Consider the following 23,709-nt stretch of genomic DNA (forward strand, 5'->3'; position numbering starts at 1 on the left):
TCCCCCTCCTTCTCCTCCCCTAGATGGCAAGTAATCCAATATTTGTTAAACATGGTAGAAATATATGTTAAATCCAACATATGCATAACTATTTATACAATTATCTTGCTGCATAAGAAAAATCAAATCACACCGTAAAAAAATGAGAAGGAAAATATAATGCAAGCAAACAACAACAACAATAAAAAGAGTAGAAATGCTATGTTGTGAACCACACTCAGTTCCCACAGTCCTCTCTCTGGGTGTAGATGGCTCTCTTCATCACAAGATCATTGGAGCTGGCCTGAATCATCTCCCTGTTGAAAAGAGCAGAGTCCATCAGAACTGATCATCATATAATCTTCTTGTTGCCATATACAATGGTCTCTGGTTCTGCTTATTTCACTTAGCATCATTTCATGTATGTCTCTCCAAAATCATCCTGCTGATTGTTTCTAACAGCACAATAATATTCCATAACAGAATGTAAGTTTCTTGAGAAAAGGGACTGTTTTTCATTGAATCCTTGCAAAGAATTGAACTAGAGTGGAGATCCTATGAAGAGAAAGGGATTGATGTTTTCTTTAGCAATCCCTCTCTCTTCTCTTTCTCCTTTCTCCCCCTTCTCCTTCTCTCCCTCTCTCTTTCTATCTCTCCTCCATTTGCAACCCTTATCGCCTGCCTACAAACATACTCAGTCACTCTCATCCTCAGGGAAAAATCTCTCCCTAGATACAACCATCCCCTCAAACTAGCATGACATATCTCTCTTCCCTTTCATAGCCAAATTCCTGGGGGAGTGGGAGAGCTTGCTACCATTGCTGCCTCCCCTTGGTCTCTTACCACTCACACTTTAATCTTTTGCAGTCTGGCTTCCAATTTCATCATTCCACAAAACTACCTTCTCCAGAATAACCAATGATCTCTTAAATGCCAGATCTGATAGTTTTTTTTTTTTTTCTCTTTGCCCTTTCTCTCCACTTTCATAAGCAGCATCCTATTTCAGACTCTCATCACCTCTCCCCCGGACTACTGCCATAGCCTCTAAATTGGTCTCCCAGCCTCCAACATCTACTCTGCTACCCAAAAGATTTTGTTAAAGTATATCAATATAATACTCCCCAACTCAATAAACTAGTTTATTGAGTTACATATCTCTGGAATCTAATCTAAATGCCTCTGTTTAAATTTCACAGCCCCTTCACATGTAGGATGTTTTATCTCCCACCTCCATGCCTTTGTGAGCCTGTTTCTCATTCCAGGAATGCCTTATACACTCATCTCAATCATTCAGAATTTGTAATTTCATTTCAGACTCAATTCATGTGCATATTGGACATGAAGCTTCTGATTCCCTGCTCCTCCCACCTTCCCAAATCACTTTGTATCTATTACCTATTATGAGTATATATATATATATATATATATATGCATATGTATATACACACAGAGAGCTGAATGTTTACAGTATCTTCCTTAGTGATACAATAATCTTTTGTGGGCCAGGCATTGTTTCTATGTGTTTCTATATCCCTAAGGCATAGGGCAGTGTCTGGCACACAATCTGTTGTTGATTAAAAGGGTACAGACTGGACCTGTGATTTTGTTTGTATAGAGAACTTTCATATGGGAAACTTGTTCTTTTAATATAGCTTGACACTCTGGGTCAGAGATTTGTCCAGGATAGTTCAGTCACAAGTGGGACATAAACCTTCTTCCTGGGTGTCCCAGCTGGTTCTCTAAGTCTCTAAACAAAGTTCCCTCTTTGATCGATTTAACAATAATTATTAAGTAGCATGCAAATTATTAGGTAATATGCAAAAAGCCCAAAGTTGAGGATACAGTTTAAAAACTGTCCTTGACCTCAAAAGGCTTACATTCTGGGAAGAGACAGGGAGAAATCAAACCGGAGCACGGAGAATGGATTCTAGATCTGGCCCTGGAAGGAACGCTGAGATAGATCATGTTACAGAGAGAAGTCCCAAGTGGGGTCCCACACCACCAAGGTCACACAGGTGTTAGGGGTAGGATTTGACGGCAGGCAGGTCTTTAGTCTATTGCACTGTCCCTGGCCCAAGAGAAGTAGATGCAGGGTATACCTATATATCTATATCTACATCTATATCTATCTATCTATCTATCTCTATCTATCTATCTCTGCAACGATGCAGGGAGGTACTAACGATGAGTCAGGAGTCGGGCTTTGAAGGGAGGGAGCGGGGGTCCGGCGGAAGTCCTCCTTCCTCGGGTGGTAGTTCAGAGGCATCCTTCCAGCTGGGAGATGCTGCATCCCCCTCTGGAATCTCCATGTGCCAGGCCATCAACGCTCGGGTGGATGTTCTGCCCTGACGGGAATGGGGGCGGGGCAGAGCTAGACGGGGCGGGGGTGTCCCTCTGGGTATCTATCTTCAGGGCCTAGCCCCATGCCAGACACTCAACGCCTGTTGATTGACTGAGGGACCACCTGACAGACTTTGAGGCGGTTCTGGATGTCACCACGCCGAGTTCCCACTCCAGTCCCCTTTTCATTTCTACCAGCCGTCTAAGCCTCTGCCAGCGGAGCGCCACGCTGCCGGCACACCGTCTCCTCAACCTTGGCTCGCGGCCCATCACGCGGCGGGCAGCCGGCCTGTGGAGCGCTGACCCACGGCTCACGACGGCCGACTCCGCTATTGGTCGGCCCCGCGGCCTGAGCACGCTCATTGGCTGGGGTCCGTGGGGGCGGGATCGGAGGGTCAGGTTGGCTAGGGGGAGCGGGCGCCCTGGTGGGGCAGAGGCTTAAAGCTGCCCACGGGCAGCGCCTCACGGGAGATGACCTGGGTGCTGGGCGGCTGCACCTACTGTCGCTGGCCCCCGAGGGGAGGGAGCAGAAGCTGCCCCAGGCCCGGCTCTGGACGGCAGAGACGGCTAAGCTGAGCCGGTAGGTCCGAGGTTTGGGAAGTGGTGCTGGGCAAGGGTCCGGTCAATCTCGCAGATAGTCCGGATCGCCTAGCCCTGTTCTTGGGGCACCAGGAGCCGAGGCGGCGTCAGGAGGAGCGCTGGTCGTTGTCCGAATGATAGAAAGGGGGACGCCGGGCTTGGGACGACCCACCCCCCATCTGTTCTCCTTCCGGGCTATGGAAAAGACCCTTCCTCTCTCCTTCGCGCGCGAGGTCCCCAGGGGTTCTCACCTAGAAAATCGGGGGGATGGGTAGGAACCTGGGATGGGCCAGCACCGTGGCTCCAAGGAATATCTCGGGTTTTTGTGTCCGGGAGGTCCTGCCCTTCTAATCAATTCCAAAACAACCGGGTCCTCAGTTTCCTCCTCTGTAAAACGAAAGTGCTGGACTATCTGACCTCAAGCTCTCCCTTCCCCTCCCCCAGTCCTAGATCCTCCTAAGTGCTTCCTCCTGGGGCCTCCTCTGTATTCCACCCCTACCCCCATCTCTGCTGGGCCTCCACGCGCGCTAGCACACACTCATCCCCAAGGATAGCGGCCTTCGGGTCCTGAGGGGCCACAAAGGGACCCGGATCCCCCCCTCTCCCATCCGCTTTGGGACCCGGCAGGCTAGGTAGCCTGGAACAAGTAGCTGTCCTAGTCTGGGCTGCCCTCGTCGAGGCTGCCTCAGTTTCCTTCTGGCGTGGTCTTTGCTGGGGTGCTCTGTGGCCGCAGAGCCCAGGGCTGGGGGCTGGGGACTGGGGATGGCGGTGGTCTGCGGACACCGGAGCGATGAGCGCATGGCTCTATGCCCCCTCCCGCACTTCTTCCCGACCTGCTGGGCTGTATCGCGGGCTGCCACCCGGGGGAGCTCGCGGGGCTAGTGAGTGGACCAGGATGGGGGGCGGGCCCCCAGCTGCTGTTCCTCCGGTTCGTCCTTCCGCTCCTCCTTCTCCTCCCCCATGGATCTCCTGCAGCGGGGCCCGCCCTCCCTCTCTCCGTTTTCCGTCCAGGTCGGCGGTATGCGCACGTAGTCCCAGTTTAGGGGCTCAGGCTCCGCGCTGCCCCAAGCACTTCTCCTCCCCTTCACCAGGAGAGGGACAGGGTTCCCCGGAGCCCTGCTAGGTGAGTGAGAGGCCGTCCTCTATGCCGGGATGGGGGAGGGACAGCTAATTCTTCCCCTCCCTTATCCCCCAATCTTATCCAGGGTCTGCCTGGGGTTGGGGCAGAAGATTAGTCAGAGATTCACAGCTGGAGGAACGGCCATCGAAAGCTTAGCGGCCCTCGGCCCCCGCCTAAACAGGCTTCGGGTTCCTGGGCTCCTAACCTGGGCCAGGCCGAAGCACCGGGTCCCCACCAGCTGTGAACAAGTCACTGGCCCCTTGCAACTCCAGTTTCCCCATCTGCTAGATGAGTAGCTCTCTACGGTTCCCTTTTATCAATAGCTCAAATGAGGCACTTTCTGGATATCAGGCCTGTTTCTACCTCTCCTTTCCAGCTCTAAATGCTAGAGTGTGAGGCCGGGCGAAGGGGGTGGGCTGGGTTCTCTGGTGGAACCGGGTGCAGTACAGCACCTAAGAGATCCAAGAGAGGAAGTGACCGGCCCTTCCTTATTGAGCTAATTGGTGACTGCCTACTCTCAGGCTCTGGGGGCTCTTTCAGGGAAACTGCCTGGTTTCCATGGATGATTAGCCCCAGTGGGGCCATCTTACAAAGGAATCAGCCCCAGTGAGGCGGTCCTGCAAGGGGCCAGTTCCTGCCTCCCAAATATACAATACATCTTCCATAAGGTCAAAACTGTAGCTGAGAGAGGGGGTGGGGAGAGGATGATGCTGTGGCCCAGCTGGCAACCTGGAACTGTCTTTTGGGGAGAATAGAACTAGAAAAAACTAGAGTTTTGCTTTCACCTTGAATCACCCCCATTTTACAGCTGAGAACTCCAGAACTAGTGAGAGGCTGTGACTAAAGTGGGGAGGTAAAGGGCTCTGGTCTTGAAATTTGGAAGACTGACCTCAGATACTTAGAAGCAGGGTCTACTTGGACAAAGGATTTGATCTCTCAACCTCAGTTTCCAATTTGTAAATTGTGGAAGTTGAACTTAATTTCTTTTTTTCCTTTTTTTTTTTTCTTTTTGCTAAAGCAATTGGGGTTAAGTGACTTACCCAAGATCACACAGCTAGGAAGTGTTAAGTGTTTGAGACTATATTTGAACTCAGGTCCTCCTGACTTCAGGAGTGGTGCTCTAGCCACTGCACCAACTAGCTGTCCCTGAACTTAACTAAATTTCTAAGAGATCTTTCTAGCTCTAACTCAGCTTCGGGAAAGAAGAAGTTGGGCAATTTGAATGAGTATTGAGGGAAGGCCAACGTTAGAATGAGACCAAACCTCTGAGGAGGATTTGAGGTTCTTGTGAAGGGCAGACCTGCCATGTGGGGGGCCAGGAGTAAGGGACTCCCACCACACAAGAGGCACTTCTGTATAAATTGCCGCTGTACTTTTGGGATTTTCCAGAAGGGCCCCTGACTTTGGAAATAAAGTAGATAGTGGAGGCTCATATGTGTCTGACAGCCCTGAGAGGCTTGAGGAAAGCTAAGGGGGAGAGAGCAAAGAGAAATGCCTGGCTTAACTTGGCTGGAATCCTCACTGATGGGTTTATCTAATGTTGGAGCTGTTTTGGTTTCTCATTCCCTTCCCCCATCTCTCTTCCTCCCCTAAACAATCAGACAAGCATTTATTAAACCAGGCAATGTGCTGTATACAATGACAAAAGGCAAACCCTCACAGAAGCTCACCTAGGAAAGTGAAAGTCAGGGACAGGTGCTTAGGTCTAAAGTCCCAGACTGTGTGAACGGGGCCAGGGAACAGCTGATTGACAACCCTTCCCAGCACGGGAGTATGCTTTTGGTTATTGGCCCCGGAGGTGGCCAGAGTGGGGTGGTGAGGGAGGGCAGCATTCTGGGACTGGCTTGAGCTCATTCTGGATAGTCTGAGAGTCAGGTGGGCTCTCAGGACCCATTCTGAAGCCCATTCTCCCAATTTAGGAGATACAGGATAGCATGGCTCATGAAATACTTTCCAATTGAGATCTTTTCTTTAGCTATTATCATAGACACTCAGTCAAGGCCTGTGGCTCTGCAAGGGTCCCCAGGGCCTCCTGGGACACTTGTTCAGGTTGTCCTGTCCATTTGAAAAGAACCATGAAGCTCTGTCTGCGCAGTGGGAGATAGCTGCTTGTTGCCATGGAAACCACGTTTTATAGAAGGCTGTCAGGATCGGCTCTCTTAAATACCCAACTGTTCAGAAATTATGAATCAGGGCCCTTGGAGACTGGCTGGCTGGTCCAGTCTCCTATGCCATCTAGAGGAGGAAACTGGGGCCTAGAGGAGGCAAAAGACCTCCCCAAGATCACACATTAAGTGAGAAAGTGAACTGGATCTAGGACTCAAGTTTCTCAACTGCCAGCCCAGGGCAGTTTTCATTAGAACATGTTGTTCTTGTGACCTTGGTAGGATTCCAGGCTTAAGAACTGAGGGCTCTTGGTATCTGTAGTCTAACCCTCTGGTTGAGAGAGAGAAGGCCTGTGTAACATGTGAGTAGTTGTGCTGGGAAGGAAGGATAAAAGGATGGATGGATAGATGAATGAATGGATGAAGGGAATGGAGAGAGAAATGGATGGATGGATGGATGAATGGACAGGTGGACTGATGGAAGGAGGGAGGGATATTTGGTTGAATGGAAGAATGGAAAGAGTTAGAGGGAGGGGAGAAAGGATGGATGGAGGAATGGACAGATGGATAGATGGATGAAAAGAGGGATGAACAATTGGATAGATGGTCTGATAGATGGACATATTGTTGGATGGAGGAATGGAAAAATGGATGGAGGGATGGACATATGGATGGAAGGGTGGATGGAGAGATAGGCAGGTGGATAGATGAATAGACAAATGGAAATACGGATGGAGGGATGGACAGCAGGCATATAGGCTGCAAGGAAGAAAGTCTGGATTTTAATTCGGGTTCTCTGCTTCAGACTCCAGGGCTCTCTGATGATACAAGCATGTCTCTGGGTTTCCGGGGAGGCTTCCAGCCTTGAGCTAGTGGTCAGGGGGGCACTAGCCTTTGCCTGAGAACAACCTCCAAGACTGGGGCTGGAACGTTTGGGGCCAAGCCAGACGAGGCTGTCATGTCTCTGGGGAGGTCCTTTCCCACCCCCATTCCCATCCAGTCCCTGCTTAGAGCCTGCCATGGCTTCCAGTTCTGGACGGAACAGGGAGTCTTCCTGAGACAGTTGTCATAAAAGGACGTAGGGAGGGTGTTGAAAAGTACATTCCCTGCTGCCCTCACTCTGTGCTTGGTCTCCCTGTGTCCTAGAACTGGAAGGAAGCTCGGTCTTACAGCAAAGGAAACTGAGACTCAGAGAGGGGAAGGGTTCAGCTGGACGGTGAAGTGGGTGGAATAGAGCATGGGACCTGGAATCTAGAAGACCTGAGTTTGCATCCTGTCTGTGACATGTAATAGCAGTGGGATCCCAAGCAAGTTACTTGAACTTCTCCTGGCCTCAGTTTTCCTGTCCACAAAATGGGTGTAATCATGGCAAGTACGATCTCCACATCAAGCATGAGCTATTATATATAACCTTAGGTCAGTCAGATAGGAAGGACCAGAGCCAAGAACCTGCCCATTTCTTCTTTCCTCAAGCTGGGGAGGGCTCTTGGGAGGGGTTGTTCTCAGCCCAGCCCCTGGAGGGCAGGTCTCTGCTTTGTTGACCAGGACGTTCTCACTCTGGGCCAAACTCTCAGGCTCCTGTCCACTCTTGCCCTCGGGGGGAATTCTGGGGAGGTCCCTTGGGGGATGCATTAGGAGGCAGAAGACATGGCTTTGAACCTGCTTAGGTGTGTGACTAACCTGGGCCTTAGGATTTTGTTGTTGTTTGCTGTGACATGAAGCAGCCTGGGGACAGCATCAGCCGGGCTCTTCAGACTGGATCAGCAGCATCTGCAGCTGGCCTCCCCCAGGACTCTCCTGGAGTCAAGCTGCTGGAGATGGGGACGAGAGGCCCCTGGCCCGGCTTCTGGCGGATCTGGACAGTGCCGGGCTCCCAAGGCCCCCTGGTCTCCCAGGATAGCTACCTCCCCGGGCCTGCTAGAGAGGATGGTGTACAAGCAGCAGACCCCGAGCCTCTGCCTTCAAAGCTGTGGCCCTGGGTCCAGCACATGCTGCCCCACCTGGGGGCCTGGGGGGAGGGCTGCCATCGGCGGGGGATGGGGGGCTGGCACCCAGGAGAGCCTCCAGCCTTATTTTGTACTGGCATCCCTTTGGCAGGGGTGGGGGTACTGCCATCCAGCAGGTTGATGAGAGGATGGAGATTTTCTACCCAGCAGGAGACAGGCCCAGAGACAGAGGGTCGCACAGCGAGTCTGCGTCAGGCTGGGGTCTGTTCTGTTCTCTGGTGCTGTGTCCATCTGGGGTGCAGGAAAGGCTCCCCAAGACTCGGGGCCAGCCAGCAGAGCAGGAAGGCGGGCACTACCTGGTGCAGCAGAGCGAGGGTCAGAATGGCAGCCTGGTATGGCTCCCGTGTGGGAAGGCGCTCCCAGGTATCCAGGCCAGGAAATCTCCGACGCTCTTCCTGTCCAGAGCTTTGAATGATGAGCCAAGCTGGGAGCTTTCAACAAGGGGCCCTCTCTGAGCCTTGGTTCCCTCTGTTGTGAACTCCACCTGTTCTTGTAAACCTTAAAGCAGAAGTAGCCAGAGGTGAATCTTTGTTCTTAAACTGAGGCTCCATCATTTGGGGCTAGCCAGGAGTCCAGTCTTCTCATTTGAGACTTTCTGAAAGTCCCCCAGCAAAGTCTGAATTTGAATGCAAGTCCCCCTTCACTCCAACTACATCATGCTTTTACAGTTTGGGGTGCCAGGGGAACAAAGCCCACCAGGATCCATCCCCAGTATTTCAGGGGATGAGACTTTGGGACAGGCCTTGGATTGTCTGCATGAAATCTGCCCCCCCAGACAATAGGAAAGAGGGTTACCAGGACCCCAGCCCTTTGATAGGGGAGGAGATCATGCTGGGGAACAACCTCAGCCCCCCTCTTTTGGCAGGAGAAGGCGTCACCTGAGTGACAGTCCAACCTACCTGTCCAATTCAGGGACAGATTTTAAGACTGGTTTTGCCATGATCTTTCTCTATGAGTTCAAAAGTTGTTTTCCTAAGGGGGTGTGTATGTAGATTTTGTGCGCTTGGGTTTTTTTAATGGGGTCATTGAAATTTGTTTGAATCAGTTCTTTGAACCCTGGAAAAGGGATGGGAAGCTGGCCATGTCCACTGTATGGAAAAGGGCAAAAGACTTTCCAAGTGGATTTGTCTCTCAGACCACGTTGAACTTCTTGATGAACTTCATTTATTGAGTACCTGTTTTGTGTGGCTCAGCGGGCATGTGAGCACCTACTGTCCCAGGAGCCAGGGGTACAGAGACAAAGGGCAGCTTTCAGTCTAGCCAGGGCTTGTCCACACACATAGAAGGTGTTTGGGGGACACAGGCCCTGGCTGCTGGGGGGGGGTGAGAGTCTCTGTAACTGAACTTGAAGGAAATTGGGTCTTCTGAGAAGTCGAGATAAAGGGGTGCATTCTAGGTGTGAGGGGCACCCGTGCAAAAGTCTGTATAAGTGGGGGGTAGAGCATCATATATAAGAAGAAAAAAAAGGTCTGAGGAATATATGAGAGAGACTAAAGAGGCAGGTTGATTGGAAATCACTTTAAATGCCTTATTGAAAACCTTAGGGATATGAACCCCATTAGTTCTTTCTTGCCTTTAATAAGCTTAGATTTGATGTGGGAAGTAACAGATATCTGAGCAAAATGCTCTTGAAAAGTATCAGGGAAGCCCTTCCTCTCCTCTCCCCCAGTTTTAACCCCTTTATCCCAGTGGGAATCTGGGCCATATTTGCCTGCCATAGCTACTGTAACCAGCACTGGGGCCTTCCCTCTTCTTCCTCTCTGAGACTTTGGGACAGGCCTTGGATTGTCTGCATGAAATCTGTCCCCCCCAGACAATAGGAAAGAGGGTTACCAGGACCCCAGCCCTTTGATAGGGGAGGAGATCATGCTGGGGAACAACGGGAGACGTGGGTAATTTTTTGATTCTTGGTTTATTTTTTTGCCTCTTAAACTACAATCAACTTTGTCCATTATTCATTTTTTAATCCTTATTTGGTTGTTCTTGACCTAAATTCTAATTCTACTATGTAACATTGAATAAATTGCTTCCCCCCCCCCACTGTTGTTCATTTCTAGAACCTGAGACTTTGTTTTTTTTGCCCCTTAAACTGCAATCAGCTTTGTCCATTATTCATTTTTAATCCATTATTTGGTTGTTCTTGACCTAAATTCTAATTCTACTATGTAACATTGAACAAATTGCTTTTCCCCCCACCCTCTTCCATTTCTAGAACCCGAGACCTTTTTTTTTTTTGACCCTTAAACTGCAGCTTTGTCCACTTTTCATTTTTAATCAATTATTTGGTTGTTCTTGACCTAAATTCTAATTCTTCTAACTGTGTGACATTGTGTAAGTTTCTTTTCCCCCACTCCCTCCCGTATCTAGAACCCGAGACTTACGCTGACTCGCATTTGGGGGACAGCCAGGCTCTGGGTTAATTCCCCCTAGTTTAGCCATTCGTTAATTTCCCTCGGTCGAGCCGTGAGCCCGCGGCCAGCTTCCCTCCCCCATGTTTGCTTCCCTGTCTCTGCTCGGGGCAGGGGCTGGAATCTAGCTTCATAACCTTGGCTTTCGGACTCCCGCCCGGATCTTCTCCCTTTGAGGTTGCCTGGTTTGCCCACCGGCCGCACTGACCACTTTCCTGCTCTCTTCCCTCCCAGGGTCCTCCTCCTTGCCCACCATGGCGGTGGATATCGAGTACAGATACGGCTACATGACTCCCCCTTTGCGCCGGGACAGGTTTGCCTGCAAGATCCTGCCCAAGCCCACCAAGCCCCTCCGGCCTTGTATCCATCTAAGCGGCCGGAGCGAGACCAACGGCCTCGTGGCCCCGCTCGTCCAGGAGAAGAAGGCCAAAAAGCGGGTGTCCTTCGCAGATCACCAAGGGCTGGCCTTGACCATGGTCAAGGTGTACTCAGAGTTTGATGACCCCCTGGACATCCCCTTCAACATCACCGAGCTTCTGGAGAACATCGTGAGCCTGACCACGGCCGAGTGCGAGAGCTTCGTCTTGGACTTCGAGCAGCCGTCCACTGACTACCTGAACTTCCGCAACCGGCTGCAGACCGACCACGTCTGCCTGGAGAACTGTGTGCTCAAGGACAAGGCCGTCTCGGGCACGGTGAAGGTCCAGAACCTGGCCTTCGAGAAGTCGGTGAAAATCCGCATGACCTTCGACACGTGGAAGAGCTTCAGGGACTTTGAGTGCCAGTACGTGAAGGACACGTACGCGGGCTCGGACAGGGACACCTTCTCCTTCGCCATCAGCCTTCCCGAGAAGATCCAGTCCTACGAGAGGATGGAGTTCGCTGTGTGCTATGAGTGTGGCGGGCAGACGTACTGGGATAGCAACCGGGGCAGGAACTACCGGATCGTGCAGGCAGAACTCCAGGGCATGCAGGGAGGGATCCCGGCCCAGACTGGGTCGGACTTGGGGATTTCCCTGGATCACTTCGGGAGCCCTCGGTGCTCCTACGGCTTGTACCCGGAATGGCCGAGTTATCTGGGATACGAGAAGCTGGGCCCTTATTATTAGCCTCCTTAGGTGGACGGACACTTGTCTGTGAGAGTCTGGACGGGCCTGGCTGAAGGGTCCTAGGGCCTTATGCCGAAGGCCTCTAAGCTCCCAGCAGCCAAGGAGAGACACAGAGGGAGTCCCACCGCTGAGGGGGAGGCCGTTCACTTCAATACCAGCCGCTCCAATCAGGATTCCATCCCACTTGCTACCACTGGTGACTTGCCAATAGACTCTGGTGCTGGAGCCGCAACAGCAAGAGTGGGGGTGTTGGGGGGGTGGAATCAGGGGTCTTTCAGGTACCTCCAGGGCAACAATCACTGACCAGGAGAGGTTTACAAAGCGCTTTCTTCACACCAGCCCTCGGAGGGGCCAGTGTGAGCGCTTTTAGCCTCATTTTACAGAGGAGGAAACTGAGGCTGTAAGATGGGAAAGCTTGAGCAGCAGACTCACACTATTTAACACTTGTCTGCTGCATTTAGCTGTGCTGGGGGACATCGTGGCCTTCTCCATGCATTTCTTAAAGCACTAGGAAACGTTGCTTCCAAACGGGGGGATGGTGACTGTCTCCCCTTCTCTGGAGGGGCTGTTGTTGCTCACTGTTAGTCTCTCCTGATTAATGCTGCTATTCCTCACCTGACACAGACACTCAACACTCACTTTTGTTGTTGTGTTACAGTTAGTATTGGACACTAAATGTATTTCCCAACACGGTTCCTCTTCTCTTCAGGAAAAAAGAGACAAAGTAGGTAAGTTCTGCCCTCTCTGCCCTCTTCCTGGCCCATCGTGGACGGGACGGCCGCGAGGCGCCCACCCCAAAGCCAGTGTCCCGATGGGTTTTGGCCACTGGCCAGCCTGCTTGTCCCCAAGCAGGCTTTAAGTGAGTCTGCTTACCTTGTAAAGCATCCGTCCCTGTGATTGGGCGCATCTGTGGCCTGGTGCTCCCTGTTCCTCTAATAGCCTCCGTTCGCGAGGTCAGTGATCTCGGAGGATTGCACAGCAGGAGAATGAATGGGACAGCGATGTCTTCGTGTCCTGCCGAAACGGCCTGGAGGGTAGTTTACTGAATAACTTCCAAGATCAATCTCAGTGTGGCCAACGGGTTACCCCAGGTCATTCTCAACTTGACTCTTGAAAAGAAAGAGCCAGTTATGACGTGGTACATTTGGAGCTGGAGACCCGAGTTCAAATCCACCCTTGACCACTTGTATGGCCTTGTTCCGGGATTTAGAGTCCCAAAGGATTTTAGAGACACTTGTCTAACCTCCTTTGTAGGAAGAGGGAACCCAAGCCCCACCTGTCACATCCTCAAGGTCACTTTGCTGGTAAGAAGTAAAGCTAGAATTCCAATCCAGGTTAGGGTCTCTGGACCTCTGTTTCCTCATCTGTAATGTGAACGGAACTGCTTACGGGTTCCTTTCCTGGTTCCTTGCATACTGAATCTATGCCTTGCCTTTGGGAGTGTGACCTGGCCTGGATCAGAGCTAGAACTGGGAGGGGCAGCTCATACCTAGTCCCAGGGGAGCTGCTCCCTGACTCCCTAACAGAGAAGCGGGTGTCCGGGACCCAGGGAGATGGGTGAGCAGGGGTCCCTGCCCTCTCCCTCCACTAGAGATCTAGGACTAGACCTGTGCTAATTATAATTATATACAATTATATATGTAGATATGGACACACACACACATATATATAATTGTACATAGTTATAATTAGCACAGTGTAGGGAACTCCAAGGGAAGAAAAATCCCTTTACCAAAGTCAGCACCTTCTTGGCTATTTACTGACTAAGAACATTGCCAACAGGATGAGAAGTTGTCGCCCACAGTCACACACCCAGCATGTACATGAGATATTTTTCCCAAGTCTTCTTGGCTTTGCCCCCATTGCCTTTAACTATCTAGGAGGGTGGATCAACAATCCTGTAAGCTAAGAGAGGTCACCTTGGGTTCTTCACGTCCTTGAAGACTTTCAGTGATCTGGAGCTCACTCCTCAAGCCCATTTCCCTGCCCAGTTATTTAGGAAATGAGTCATCAGTCACAACTCTCATCCCCATTCCTCTTCCGTAATGCCCTCTCCGTGGCAGACGTGCCAGACTAAGTGCAATAAATGAGCCCAGTGACTCACTAGCTCTGGGGGAGCATACGCTTTATTTTTTTAAGGTAGATTTACAGTGTGGGTGAGGGGAGAAGGAAGAGGAACATGGAAAGATTTTCTTGGGTATCCCAGATTCAGTGTTAGAGGAGGAGGGGTACTCAGTAGGACATCCTCGGGGGAAGGGAATCCACACCTGGATGATCCCACAAGTGCTTGCTGTGGAATCCAAGTCCATCTGCCCTCCTTGCCGCCCAGCAGGAGCCGAGTGATTAGTGGTAGCAATGGTGGCCTCTTGCCTGGGGCGATGACCCACCTGGGGCGGTATGTAGTGGGACAGGCGGGCTTAGCTCCCAGACACCCGCTGCTCCTTGAAGCCCCACCAGCAGTGGCAGAGGGCCCTTTTTAGCCCATATGAATGTACAGCCTAGGAATTTTCTTTGGCCGTGTGCTCACTAGTGCCTTGTAAAGATGTTTCTGTGTGTTCTATCAGAAAGCTATTTTTGTACACATGTTCCAGGGAAATGCACTTTACAATCAGGGATGGGTGGGCACCAAGCTCTCTATCAAAGAAACTGGGTTTTATTTCTAATTAAATCATGAAAAGGCAATAAAGCTTTCAAACCAAACGGGCCTGCGGCTGTTGTTCCTCTGTTGGGCAGGAGACCTTGGGAGATGAGACCTTCCAATCTCATCTGGCATACTTACGCAGGAGGAAGAGAAGGGAGGCAGGTAGGAGGGCTGTCCCCAGGATTGTTTGGGGTATTAGTCACGGCTGCGATGCAATCAGAGAAGAGCTCCCTTATCTAATGCCATCTGATGCCTAAAGAGAAGAGTGGACTCCCCCACAGTCACACAGCCTTTTGTCCTGGGAGTATAAATTAGGACTGAGCCCCAGCCCTGCCTCGGAGGACTCTTGGGATTTTCATGTGCATAGCAGAGGATAGGAAGAATTTCCCAAGATCATCTCTCTAATCTCTTGGTGGTATTGCTGGGGCTTTCTCTTCTGATCCTCCCCCTCGTATAGCCATTGCAGATGCAGAGATGCCCAATGGGAAGTCTTTCCCACAGTAGCATCCAGAATTGATTTGGCTGGCTCAGCCAAAGGGCATCTCTGCATTGTCTCTTTCCATGAGGATCCAGGAGATCCTGACAGATCTAGACAAAGAGGGCACGAGAACAAAAAGACTATGGAGATTAGAGGCTTTCCACCCCTTCCCCTATAAGTAGCTATTTAGCTCTTATGTGTTTAGATCATATGCAAATCAACATTTCCTAGATGACCATGTGTCAGGTCCTGGGACCAGCACTTACCTGCCATTGAAGCCCCTGGGACACAAGCCAGGCTGACATCATTCTGCATTCACATTGAGGTTACAGGTATCCTGCCAAGCACTTGTTTTTAATAGCTTTTTATTTTTCCAAATACAGGCAAAGATAGTTTTCAACATTCACTTTTACAAAACCTTGTGTTCTAAATTTTTCTCCCTCCTTCACTGCACTTCCTCTCACAGACAACAAACAATCCACCATAGGTTAAATATGCAATTCTTCTAAGCATATCTCCATATTTGTCATGCTGGGCGAGAGAAAAAAAAAATCAGATCAAAAGTTGAAAGAAAAAATGAGAAAAAAAGCAAGCAAACAAACAAATACAAAAAGTGAAAATACTATGCTTTGATTCATATTCAGTCTCCATTGTTCCCTCTCTGGATGTGGATGGCTCTTTCCATCACAAGTCTATTGGAATTGCCTTGAATCACCTCATTGTTAAAAAGAGCCAAGTCCATCACAACTGATCATCACATGATCTTGTTATGGCTATGTACAGCGTTCTCTTGATTCACTTTACCTAGCATCAGTTCATGTAAGTCCAGCATTTTCTGAAATCAGCCTACTCATCATTTCTTATAGAACAATAATATTCTATTATCTTCATATACTATAACATCCAGCCATTCCCCAATTGAAGGGCATCCATTCATTTTCTGGTTGCTTGCCACTGCAAAAAGGGCTGCTACAAATATTTTTGCATATATAGGTCCTTTTCCCTCCTTTAAGATTTCTTCAGGATGCAGATCCAAAAGAGACACTGCTGGATCAAAGGGTATGCAGAGTTTGATAGCCTTTTGGGTATAATTTTAAATTGCTTTACAGAATGGTTAGATCAATTCACAACTCCACCAACAAGGCATTAGTGTTTCAATTTTCCTGTATCCTCTCCAACAATCATCATTATCTATTCCTGTCATCTTAGCTAATCTGAGAGGTGTGAAATAGTACCTCAAAGTTGTCTTAATATGCATTTCTCTAATCAATATTGATTTAGATCATTTTTTCATTTGACTAGAAATTAATTTAATTTCATCGTCTGAAAATTTTTCATATCCTTTGACTATCAATTGGGGAACGGCTTGTATTCTTATAAATTTGAGTCAATTCTTTCATATGTTTTAGAAATGAGGCCTTTATCAGAAACACTGGATATAATTTTTTCCCCAGTTTTCTGTTTCCTTTCTAATCTTGGCTGCATTGGTTTTGTTTGTACAAAAACTTGATTGTAATCAAGATTATCTATTTTGCCTTTCATGATGTTCTCTAGTTCTTTTTTGGCATAAAATCCTCCCTTCTCCAAAGATCTGAGAGGTAGAATATACCTTGTTCTCATAATCTGCTTATAGTATCCCCCTTTATATCTAAATCATGATCTCTTTCTACCTTATCTTGGTATAGGTAGATGTTCATATCTCTTTCTCTGAGTGTGTATCTCTCTCTGTCTCTCCTCTCTCTGTCTCTGTCTCTGTCTCTCTCTGTCTCTGCCTCTGTGTATGTGTGTGTGTGTGTATAGGGTGTTAGATGTGAGTCAGTGCCTAGTTTTGTCAAATAGTGAGTCTTTATCCCAGAATCTGGGCTTATCAAATACTACATTACAATAGTCCTTGACTGTTGTGTCTCGTGAACCTAACCTATTCCACTGGTCTACTTCTCTATTTCTTAGCCTGTACCAAATGGTTTTGATGACCACTGCTTTATAATATAGTGTCAGGTTTGGTACAGCTACTGCCAAGCATTTATAAAGCACTTAGACTATGTGCTAAACACTTCGCTAGTACTATCGCATTGATCCTCTCAATAACTAGGAGGTCGGTGCTATTGTGATCCCATTTTATAGTTGAGGAAACTGAGGCAGACAGAGATTCAGTGACATGATAATTGCACATTAGTAAGTGTTTAAGGAGATATTTGAACTGAGATCTTTTTGCCTCCAGGCCCAGAGCTCTAGGCAGCCATCTAGCTGTGCCTTCAAACAACCTTAAAAAACAACAACAATGGTTTCTTCAGAAATAAAGAGCTAAACTATCAAAATCCTGAATTTGGGGAATGAAGACAAGACAGTCCCTCGGGATTCTGCTGTTCGTGTGCTGCAATGTTTATGAAATAATTCGGGGGTGTTATCCTAACATAGGACAATATACTAAACAGCATCAGGAAAAGCTGAGTTCAGATCCTACCTCAGCTACTGGAAATTGGGTAAATCATTTATGCTCTAAGACCTTCCAACCTAGAGCGCTCTCTCTCTCTCTCTCTCTCTCTCTCTCTCTCTCTCTCTCTCTCTCTCTCTGTCTGTCTCAGTCTCTCTCTGTTTCTGTCTCTCTCTCTGTCTCTCTCTGTGTTTCTCTTTCTCTCTCTGTGTCTCTCTCTTTCTCTGTCTCTCTCTGTCTCTGTCTCTCTGTCTGTCTCTGCCTGTCTCTCTCTCTCTCTCTCTCTGTCTGTCTCTGTCTCTATCTCTCCTCTCTCTGTCTCTGTCTCTCTGTCTCTCTCTCTGTCTCTCTGTCTCTGTCTCTCTATCTCTGTCTCTCTCTCTCTCTCTGTCTCTCTGTCTCTCTCTCTCTCTGTCTCTCTGTCTGTCTCTCTATCTGTCTCTCTCTGTCTCTGTCTCTCTCTCTGTCTCTGTCTGTCTCTCTATCTCTGTCTCTGTCTCTCTATCTCTGTCTCTCTCTCTGTCTCTGTCTCTGTGTGTTTCTTTTCTGGCATATTCTACAGTGAGGAAGAGGAGGAGAAAGATGATGATATTGAGGAGGTGAGCTGCTCACTTAACCTCTCTGGTGCCAGGCTTTCAAATGCTTGCAAGTTAAGTTACTGGGAATTTTCTGAACCAAAGCTGTCCAATTATGGACTGAAACAAATTCAAAGTATAAGAACAAAGCATCACAGGGGAAATATTTTTGGAAATTATTTGCTGCCTTAATAACAATAGCTAGCATTTCTTTTTTTTAAGCTTTTTATTTTCAAAACATACGCACGGATAATTTTTCAACACTGACCCTTGCATAGCTTGTGTTTCAGATTTTCTCCTTCTTCTCCCTATCCCCTCCCCTAGATGGCAAGCAATCCAATATATGTTAAACATGTTAAAATATTTGTTAACTTCAATATGTGTAAACATATTTATATAATTCTCTTGCATAAGAAAAATCAGATCAAAAAGGAAAGAAAATGAGAAAGAAAACAAAATGCAAGCAAACAACAAAAAGAGTGAAAATACTGTTGTGATCCACACTCAGTTCCTAAAATCCTGTGTCTGGGTATAGATGGCTCTCTTCATTACAAGATCATTGGAGCTAGCATCAGCCATCTCATGGCTGAAAAGAGCCACGTCCATCAGAATTGATCATCATATAGTATTGTTGTTGAAGTGTATAATGATCTCCTGGTCCTGCTCATTTCACTCAGCATCAGTTCACATAAGTCTCTCCAGCCCTCTCTGAAATCATCCTGCTGGTCATTCCTTATAGAACAATAATATTCCATAACATTTATATACCACAATTTATTCAGCCATTCTCCAATTGATGGGCATCCATTCAGTTTCCAGTTTCTTCCACTACAAAGAGACTTGCCACAAACATTCGTGCACATACGTATCCCTTTCCCTCCTTTAGTATCTCTTTGGGGTATAAGCCCAGTAGAAACACTGCTGGATCAAAGGGTATGCACAGTTTGATAACTTTTTGAGCATAGTTTCAAATTGCTCTCCAGAATGGCTGGATGTGTCCACAACTCCACCAACAATGTATTGCCATCCCAGTTTTCCCACATCCCCTCCAATGTTCGTCATTATCTTTTCTGTCATCTTAGCTACTATGACAGGTATATAGTGGTATCTCAGAGTTGTTTTAATTTGCATTTCTCTGATCAATAATGACTTAGAGCACCTTCTCATATGATTACAAATAGTTTTAATTTCTTCATCTGAAAATTGTTCATATACTTTGACCATTTATCAATTGGAGAATGGCTTGGATTCTTATAAATCTGAGTCAATTCTCTATATATTTTAGAAATGAGGCTTTTATCCGAATCCTTAAATGTGAAAATGATTTCCCAATTTATTGCTTCCCTTTTGATCATGTCTGCATTAGTTTTGTTTGTACAAAAACTTTTTAACTTAATATAATCAAAATTATCTATGTGGTGTTCAATTATGAGTTCCAGTTCTTCTTTGGACACAAATTCCTTCCTTCACAGATCTGAGGTAAACTATCCTATCTTCCTCTAATTTGCTTATAATATCACTCTTTATGTCTAAATCACAAATCTATTTGGATCTTATTTTGATATGTAGTGTTAGGTGTGGGTCTATGCCTAATTTCTGCCATACTAGTTTCCAATTTTCTCAGCAGTTTTTGTGAATTCTTATCCCAAAAGCTGGGGTCTTTGGAGTTGTCAAATACTAGATTGCTATAGGTATTGACTATTTTCTCCTGTGAACTTAATCTATTCCACTGATTGACTAGTCTGTTTCTTAGCCAGTACCAAATGGTTTTGATGACCACTGCTTTATAATATAGTTTTAGGTCTGGCACAGAATAGCTAGCATTTCTAAAGAACTTTAAGTTTAATAAAGCATTTTACATGTATTATCTCCTTTCATCCCCACAACAATCTTGAGGTAGGGGGAGGAGTTACTATTATTATCCCCATTTTGCAAAATGGGGAAACTGAGGCAGACAAAGTAAAATGATTTGCTCAGCATTCCACATCCACGAAGGATCTGACAATAGATTTTAACTCAGCTATTTCTAATTTTAAGTCTCCTTTACCTATCAAGTCACTTAGTTGTCTTTAAGTATTCTGAGAATACACAAGTTATAAAATAGCTCTTTCAGGCTAATTTAACCAATAGAGTTAAGTGGAAAATAATAACTGGCCTAGAGCATCTTAAACTTTATAGAGCACTTTATATTCATCCTCTTGATTCCTGAAACAACTCTGGGAGGTCGGTGCTATGGATGTGAATTAGTATTATTGCCCATCCCAGTTACCCCCTTCCCAAGGAAGAGATGAGATGTAGAGAGAAGAAGGGGCTTATCCGTGATCTATCAGCTAGCAAATGTCAAACATTGGCTTTGAAGCTGGTCCATTCTGTCCCCAGGCCCCACGGGGCCACACTGTCTTTCAGTGGCTGGGATGCCTCATCATCTCATTTCATCTTTCCTGTGACCCAGTTCTACTCCTGACCAGTGGTTGTCCAATGCTTCTCTCAAGACCTCAGCTAACCATCTGTAAAATAAGATGGTTGGGCTGGATCTCCAAGGACCCATGCAGCTCTAAGCCTCATGCCCTATGATTTGGAAGTTCATTTTCTTTCTCTCAAGCCCCACATTGGTGAAAAAATTCAGTTCTTTCTTTTTCTATATGCACCTACTGTGTGCACACAGAACTTGGCACATAATAGGTGCTTAATAAATAATTGTGAAATGATTAATTACTAAAGGAAGCCTCTCCTAGAGAGCTTCTTTCCATCCAGCATTCCAAGTTCATCCATATCCATGAACTTTTGAGTGACATTTGCCCCCAAATATGTAAGGATAGAGGGAGAGAAAAGAAATGAAATGCAGCTGATACTTAGACTGTGATTGAAAACCAGTCCTGAGAAGCCATTGAGATACAATTCCTGGAGAATTCACTAGCTAGGGTTCAGTCATGAAGAGTCAATGGAACCACCATCTTCCCATAATTATGGATTATAGTCACACCTGTGCTGGCTCAGACACTCCATTAGAAGGGAAGAAGTGAGTGCTTTAATTTTCTCAGACGGACAACTATATGGAACTCATGATTTTCACCCAAGTTAGAGCACTACAACATCCTCTTCTTTGCCAGCTATTAAAATGTCTGGTACAGTCCCCCTCTCAAAAAAAAGTCCAAAATTTAGCAGAAAAATCGAAGGACGCTTTCTGTCTCATTAAGACCAGAAAGAGAAAAACGGAAAGATTTCCATGGTGGAAAAGTTGTGAACTTTGAATTGTTCCATCTTCAAAAAGTGAATGAATTTTGATTTTATTTATTTTGTGTCGATCTCTGAATGTAACTAGTATGGAATGCAAAAATTGGTAAGTGAATGAAATGATTTTTCTATGTAAGATAATTCAGAAAAGCATTCAACTAAATGAATGTCACATGACAGGCAATAGTTTTAGTTCTAAATCATGGGATTCCTTAATGTTAGTATTAAGTTTATAATTTCCTGCATTCTAATTTTAGGAAATGTTCATATAAGAAATGTTGTTAATTTGAAATATAATACCCAGAGCATAATGCATTTGGATTACATCTAGTACTTAGCACCACGCTTGGCTTCTTAATAAATGTTGACTGATTGATTGATGATTGATTTTCTGGCTCCTCTCTTAGTCTGAATGATGTAATTTTATAATTTTGAGCCGCTACTCTTTGGAGACTTGCCTTGAAGGCAGAATGCCTTTTTGGATAAAGGCTGTCTCTCAAATACATTTGAGAATGCTCTGGTTGGTCAAAAATTCATTGTTGATTTGAGAAGACTCATTATCTGGGAAAGCCTTTGCCAGACCCTCAAAATTTTCAACCCTGCTATGATCAACTTTGTGGGGAAATGGAAAAGAAAAAAAAAAAAAAAGAAAGAAAACAAAAGAATTACTTGAAAGGAGTATGCAATAGAGTCTTTTGTGAATTCCACCCAAAACCTAAATATAATTACATTACAAGGGTTCTAAGATCCTACCCAGTCCATCTATTCACAACCAAAGTGGCAAATAATTTAAGTTTGCTTATGGTGTAGAAGTGATTTATATAATAAATTGTCTGAATACTGATTATGAAAATTATGAAATTGTAGCTAGAATACTATTTATTGAAGTTATATCTTTGAGCCAACAGACTTCAGTTTAAAGAATTTTTCTTTTTTCTCCTTTAGGGGCTAATATTCAATGCCTCAAGACAGCCAGGTTAAGAGTAGCCAAGTTTAAAATTTATGTTTTTATATTTATGCATATATATTCTGTATTCACTTTATGCATATAGCTCCAAAATAGGAATATTTTCTTAATTTTTTTCTTATTTGATTTTCATATTAGGATGTATTTAAACTAAAAAGAAAATGATAAATGCTTTTGGAAGTTCCTTGTGGGTATGTGATAAGGACTGAAAAAAAATTTTTTTATTTGTTGTTATTGCAACATGGAAAATTACTCTATCCTTAGCCAAAGGAATTCTAATTTGATTTGTTCCAGATTTTTAATTCAGGCATAACTGTTTGATTATGGTGAAATAAATACTCTAGTATTCACAGGAAATTCCAAGAGTTACCAGCAGAGAGTATCTTCTGGAAAATACCACTGGTTTCTGACTGGAAAAGTTGAGAGAATGGTCTCTTGACTCTGTTTCTCCACTGTGCTATTTCCATTCTGAAGAATTTGAACCTGGCTGTAATACTCAGTGAGTAATACAGAATTCGCTTACATGGTTGGCTATTCCAAAAGGCAGCTATTAATGTTAACCTGAAATCAAACAGAGCTGAGGTTTTGTTTTTCCTATTATACTTAGGGTAGATCAGTCTGTGACTTTAGACTTAAATTTGAGGAAATACTTTTGATGTGGTAATAGTTTTCATAGCAAATTTCTCTGACTATGGCAGGAGACTTGCAAATGTTTTATAGATGAATCCTATTGATAGATGATTGATATGATTACATTGTGCAGTTCTGAGCTACTATCATGAAATGCAAGTAAAATTGCTTTGATTTTTCTTTTCTAAACTTGTAATCATTACTTGTTTCGACTTCCTAGCTTAGGCACCTAGGGAAAATCCATTTTCAGACTTGCCATTTCCTTGTTCATTGATTTAATACTTATGTATTTATAAACACAATATCACATCTTTTCTGAACGCTGTGAGGACAGCATATATCCTCGAAGATTCAAAGATGTAAAAGCTTTCATTTTTCATAGTTTGCAAATCTATTTTTTTGCATAGTTTGCAATTCATTTTGAGTAAAGCAAGAAACAAGACTGTCTATAAACATTTTTGGTGTCCATTGGGTAAAAGAATCTACTCGAAGGACCTGTGACAGCTCTAATTATATTGATAGCTTTAAAACTTCCACAATGTAAACAATAAAAAAGGCTAAATAATATCACAATCCCAAAGGAAATATTGTAATTTTGATCCTGGAGATAATTGAGAAGATGGCCCAAGAGGGAGAACAAAGACCATACACAGTCCCCCTCAGGTCCTCTTGAATATTTGCAGGTTGGCTTTGACTTACAAAAGACCATTAAATTTTTATTTTCTTTGGCCAAAAAAAAATTGAGTTGTAGTCACACACCCCCAACCTCAGGCTTTGGATAGAGGTGAGTCGTTATCTAGAACATCTCAAGTTGGATTGAAGCTCTCATCGCTAGAATTGTTCTAATTAGTTGTGAAGAGACTTTTCAATCATAATTTTCAAATATAATTGTTTGAGGTTTCCAATACTATCAAGAGAAAGAGGAAGGACTTGTTTTACAAAGTTAGGTTCTCAATATTTTTTAAAAGACTCTGTTTTTAGCCTATGGATAGAATTATCCGTACCATGGACAGGGTTCAGATGGAGGAAGAACAAATAAGCCTGTGAAAAGTGGGTCATGAAGAGTGGGACATGACTGGAAAATGACTGAACAAGAACAGCAGG

General features: G+C 45.7%; 1 protein-coding gene across 2 annotated transcripts; it reads left to right on the forward strand.

Moving 5' to 3' along the window:
- Nucleotides 1–2,703: 2,703 nt before the first annotated feature.
- PPP1R3B (protein phosphatase 1 regulatory subunit 3B) lies at nt 2,704–14,346 on the forward strand. Of its 2 annotated transcripts, none has more exons than XM_051963919.1 (2): nt 2,704–2,899; nt 10,772–14,346. In XM_051963919.1, exon 2 carries the CDS (start codon nt 10,792–10,794, stop codon nt 11,644–11,646), a length of 855 nt encoding a protein of 284 aa, XP_051819879.1. In that variant the 5' UTR covers nt 2,704–2,899; nt 10,772–10,791; the 3' UTR covers nt 11,647–14,346. The 2 variants fall into 2 exon arrangements, with proteins under 2 accessions (XP_051819879.1, XP_051819878.1); XM_051963918.1 differs by lacking the exon at nt 2,704–2,899 and adding an exon at nt 2,913–4,021.
- The last annotated feature ends 9,363 nt before the right edge of the window (nt 14,347–23,709 follow it).

The sequence above is a fragment of the Antechinus flavipes genome, chromosome 6 (genome assembly GCF_016432865.1).
Source record: "Antechinus flavipes isolate AdamAnt ecotype Samford, QLD, Australia chromosome 6, AdamAnt_v2, whole genome shotgun sequence".
Lineage (NCBI taxonomy): Eukaryota > Metazoa > Chordata > Mammalia > Dasyuromorphia > Dasyuridae > Antechinus > Antechinus flavipes.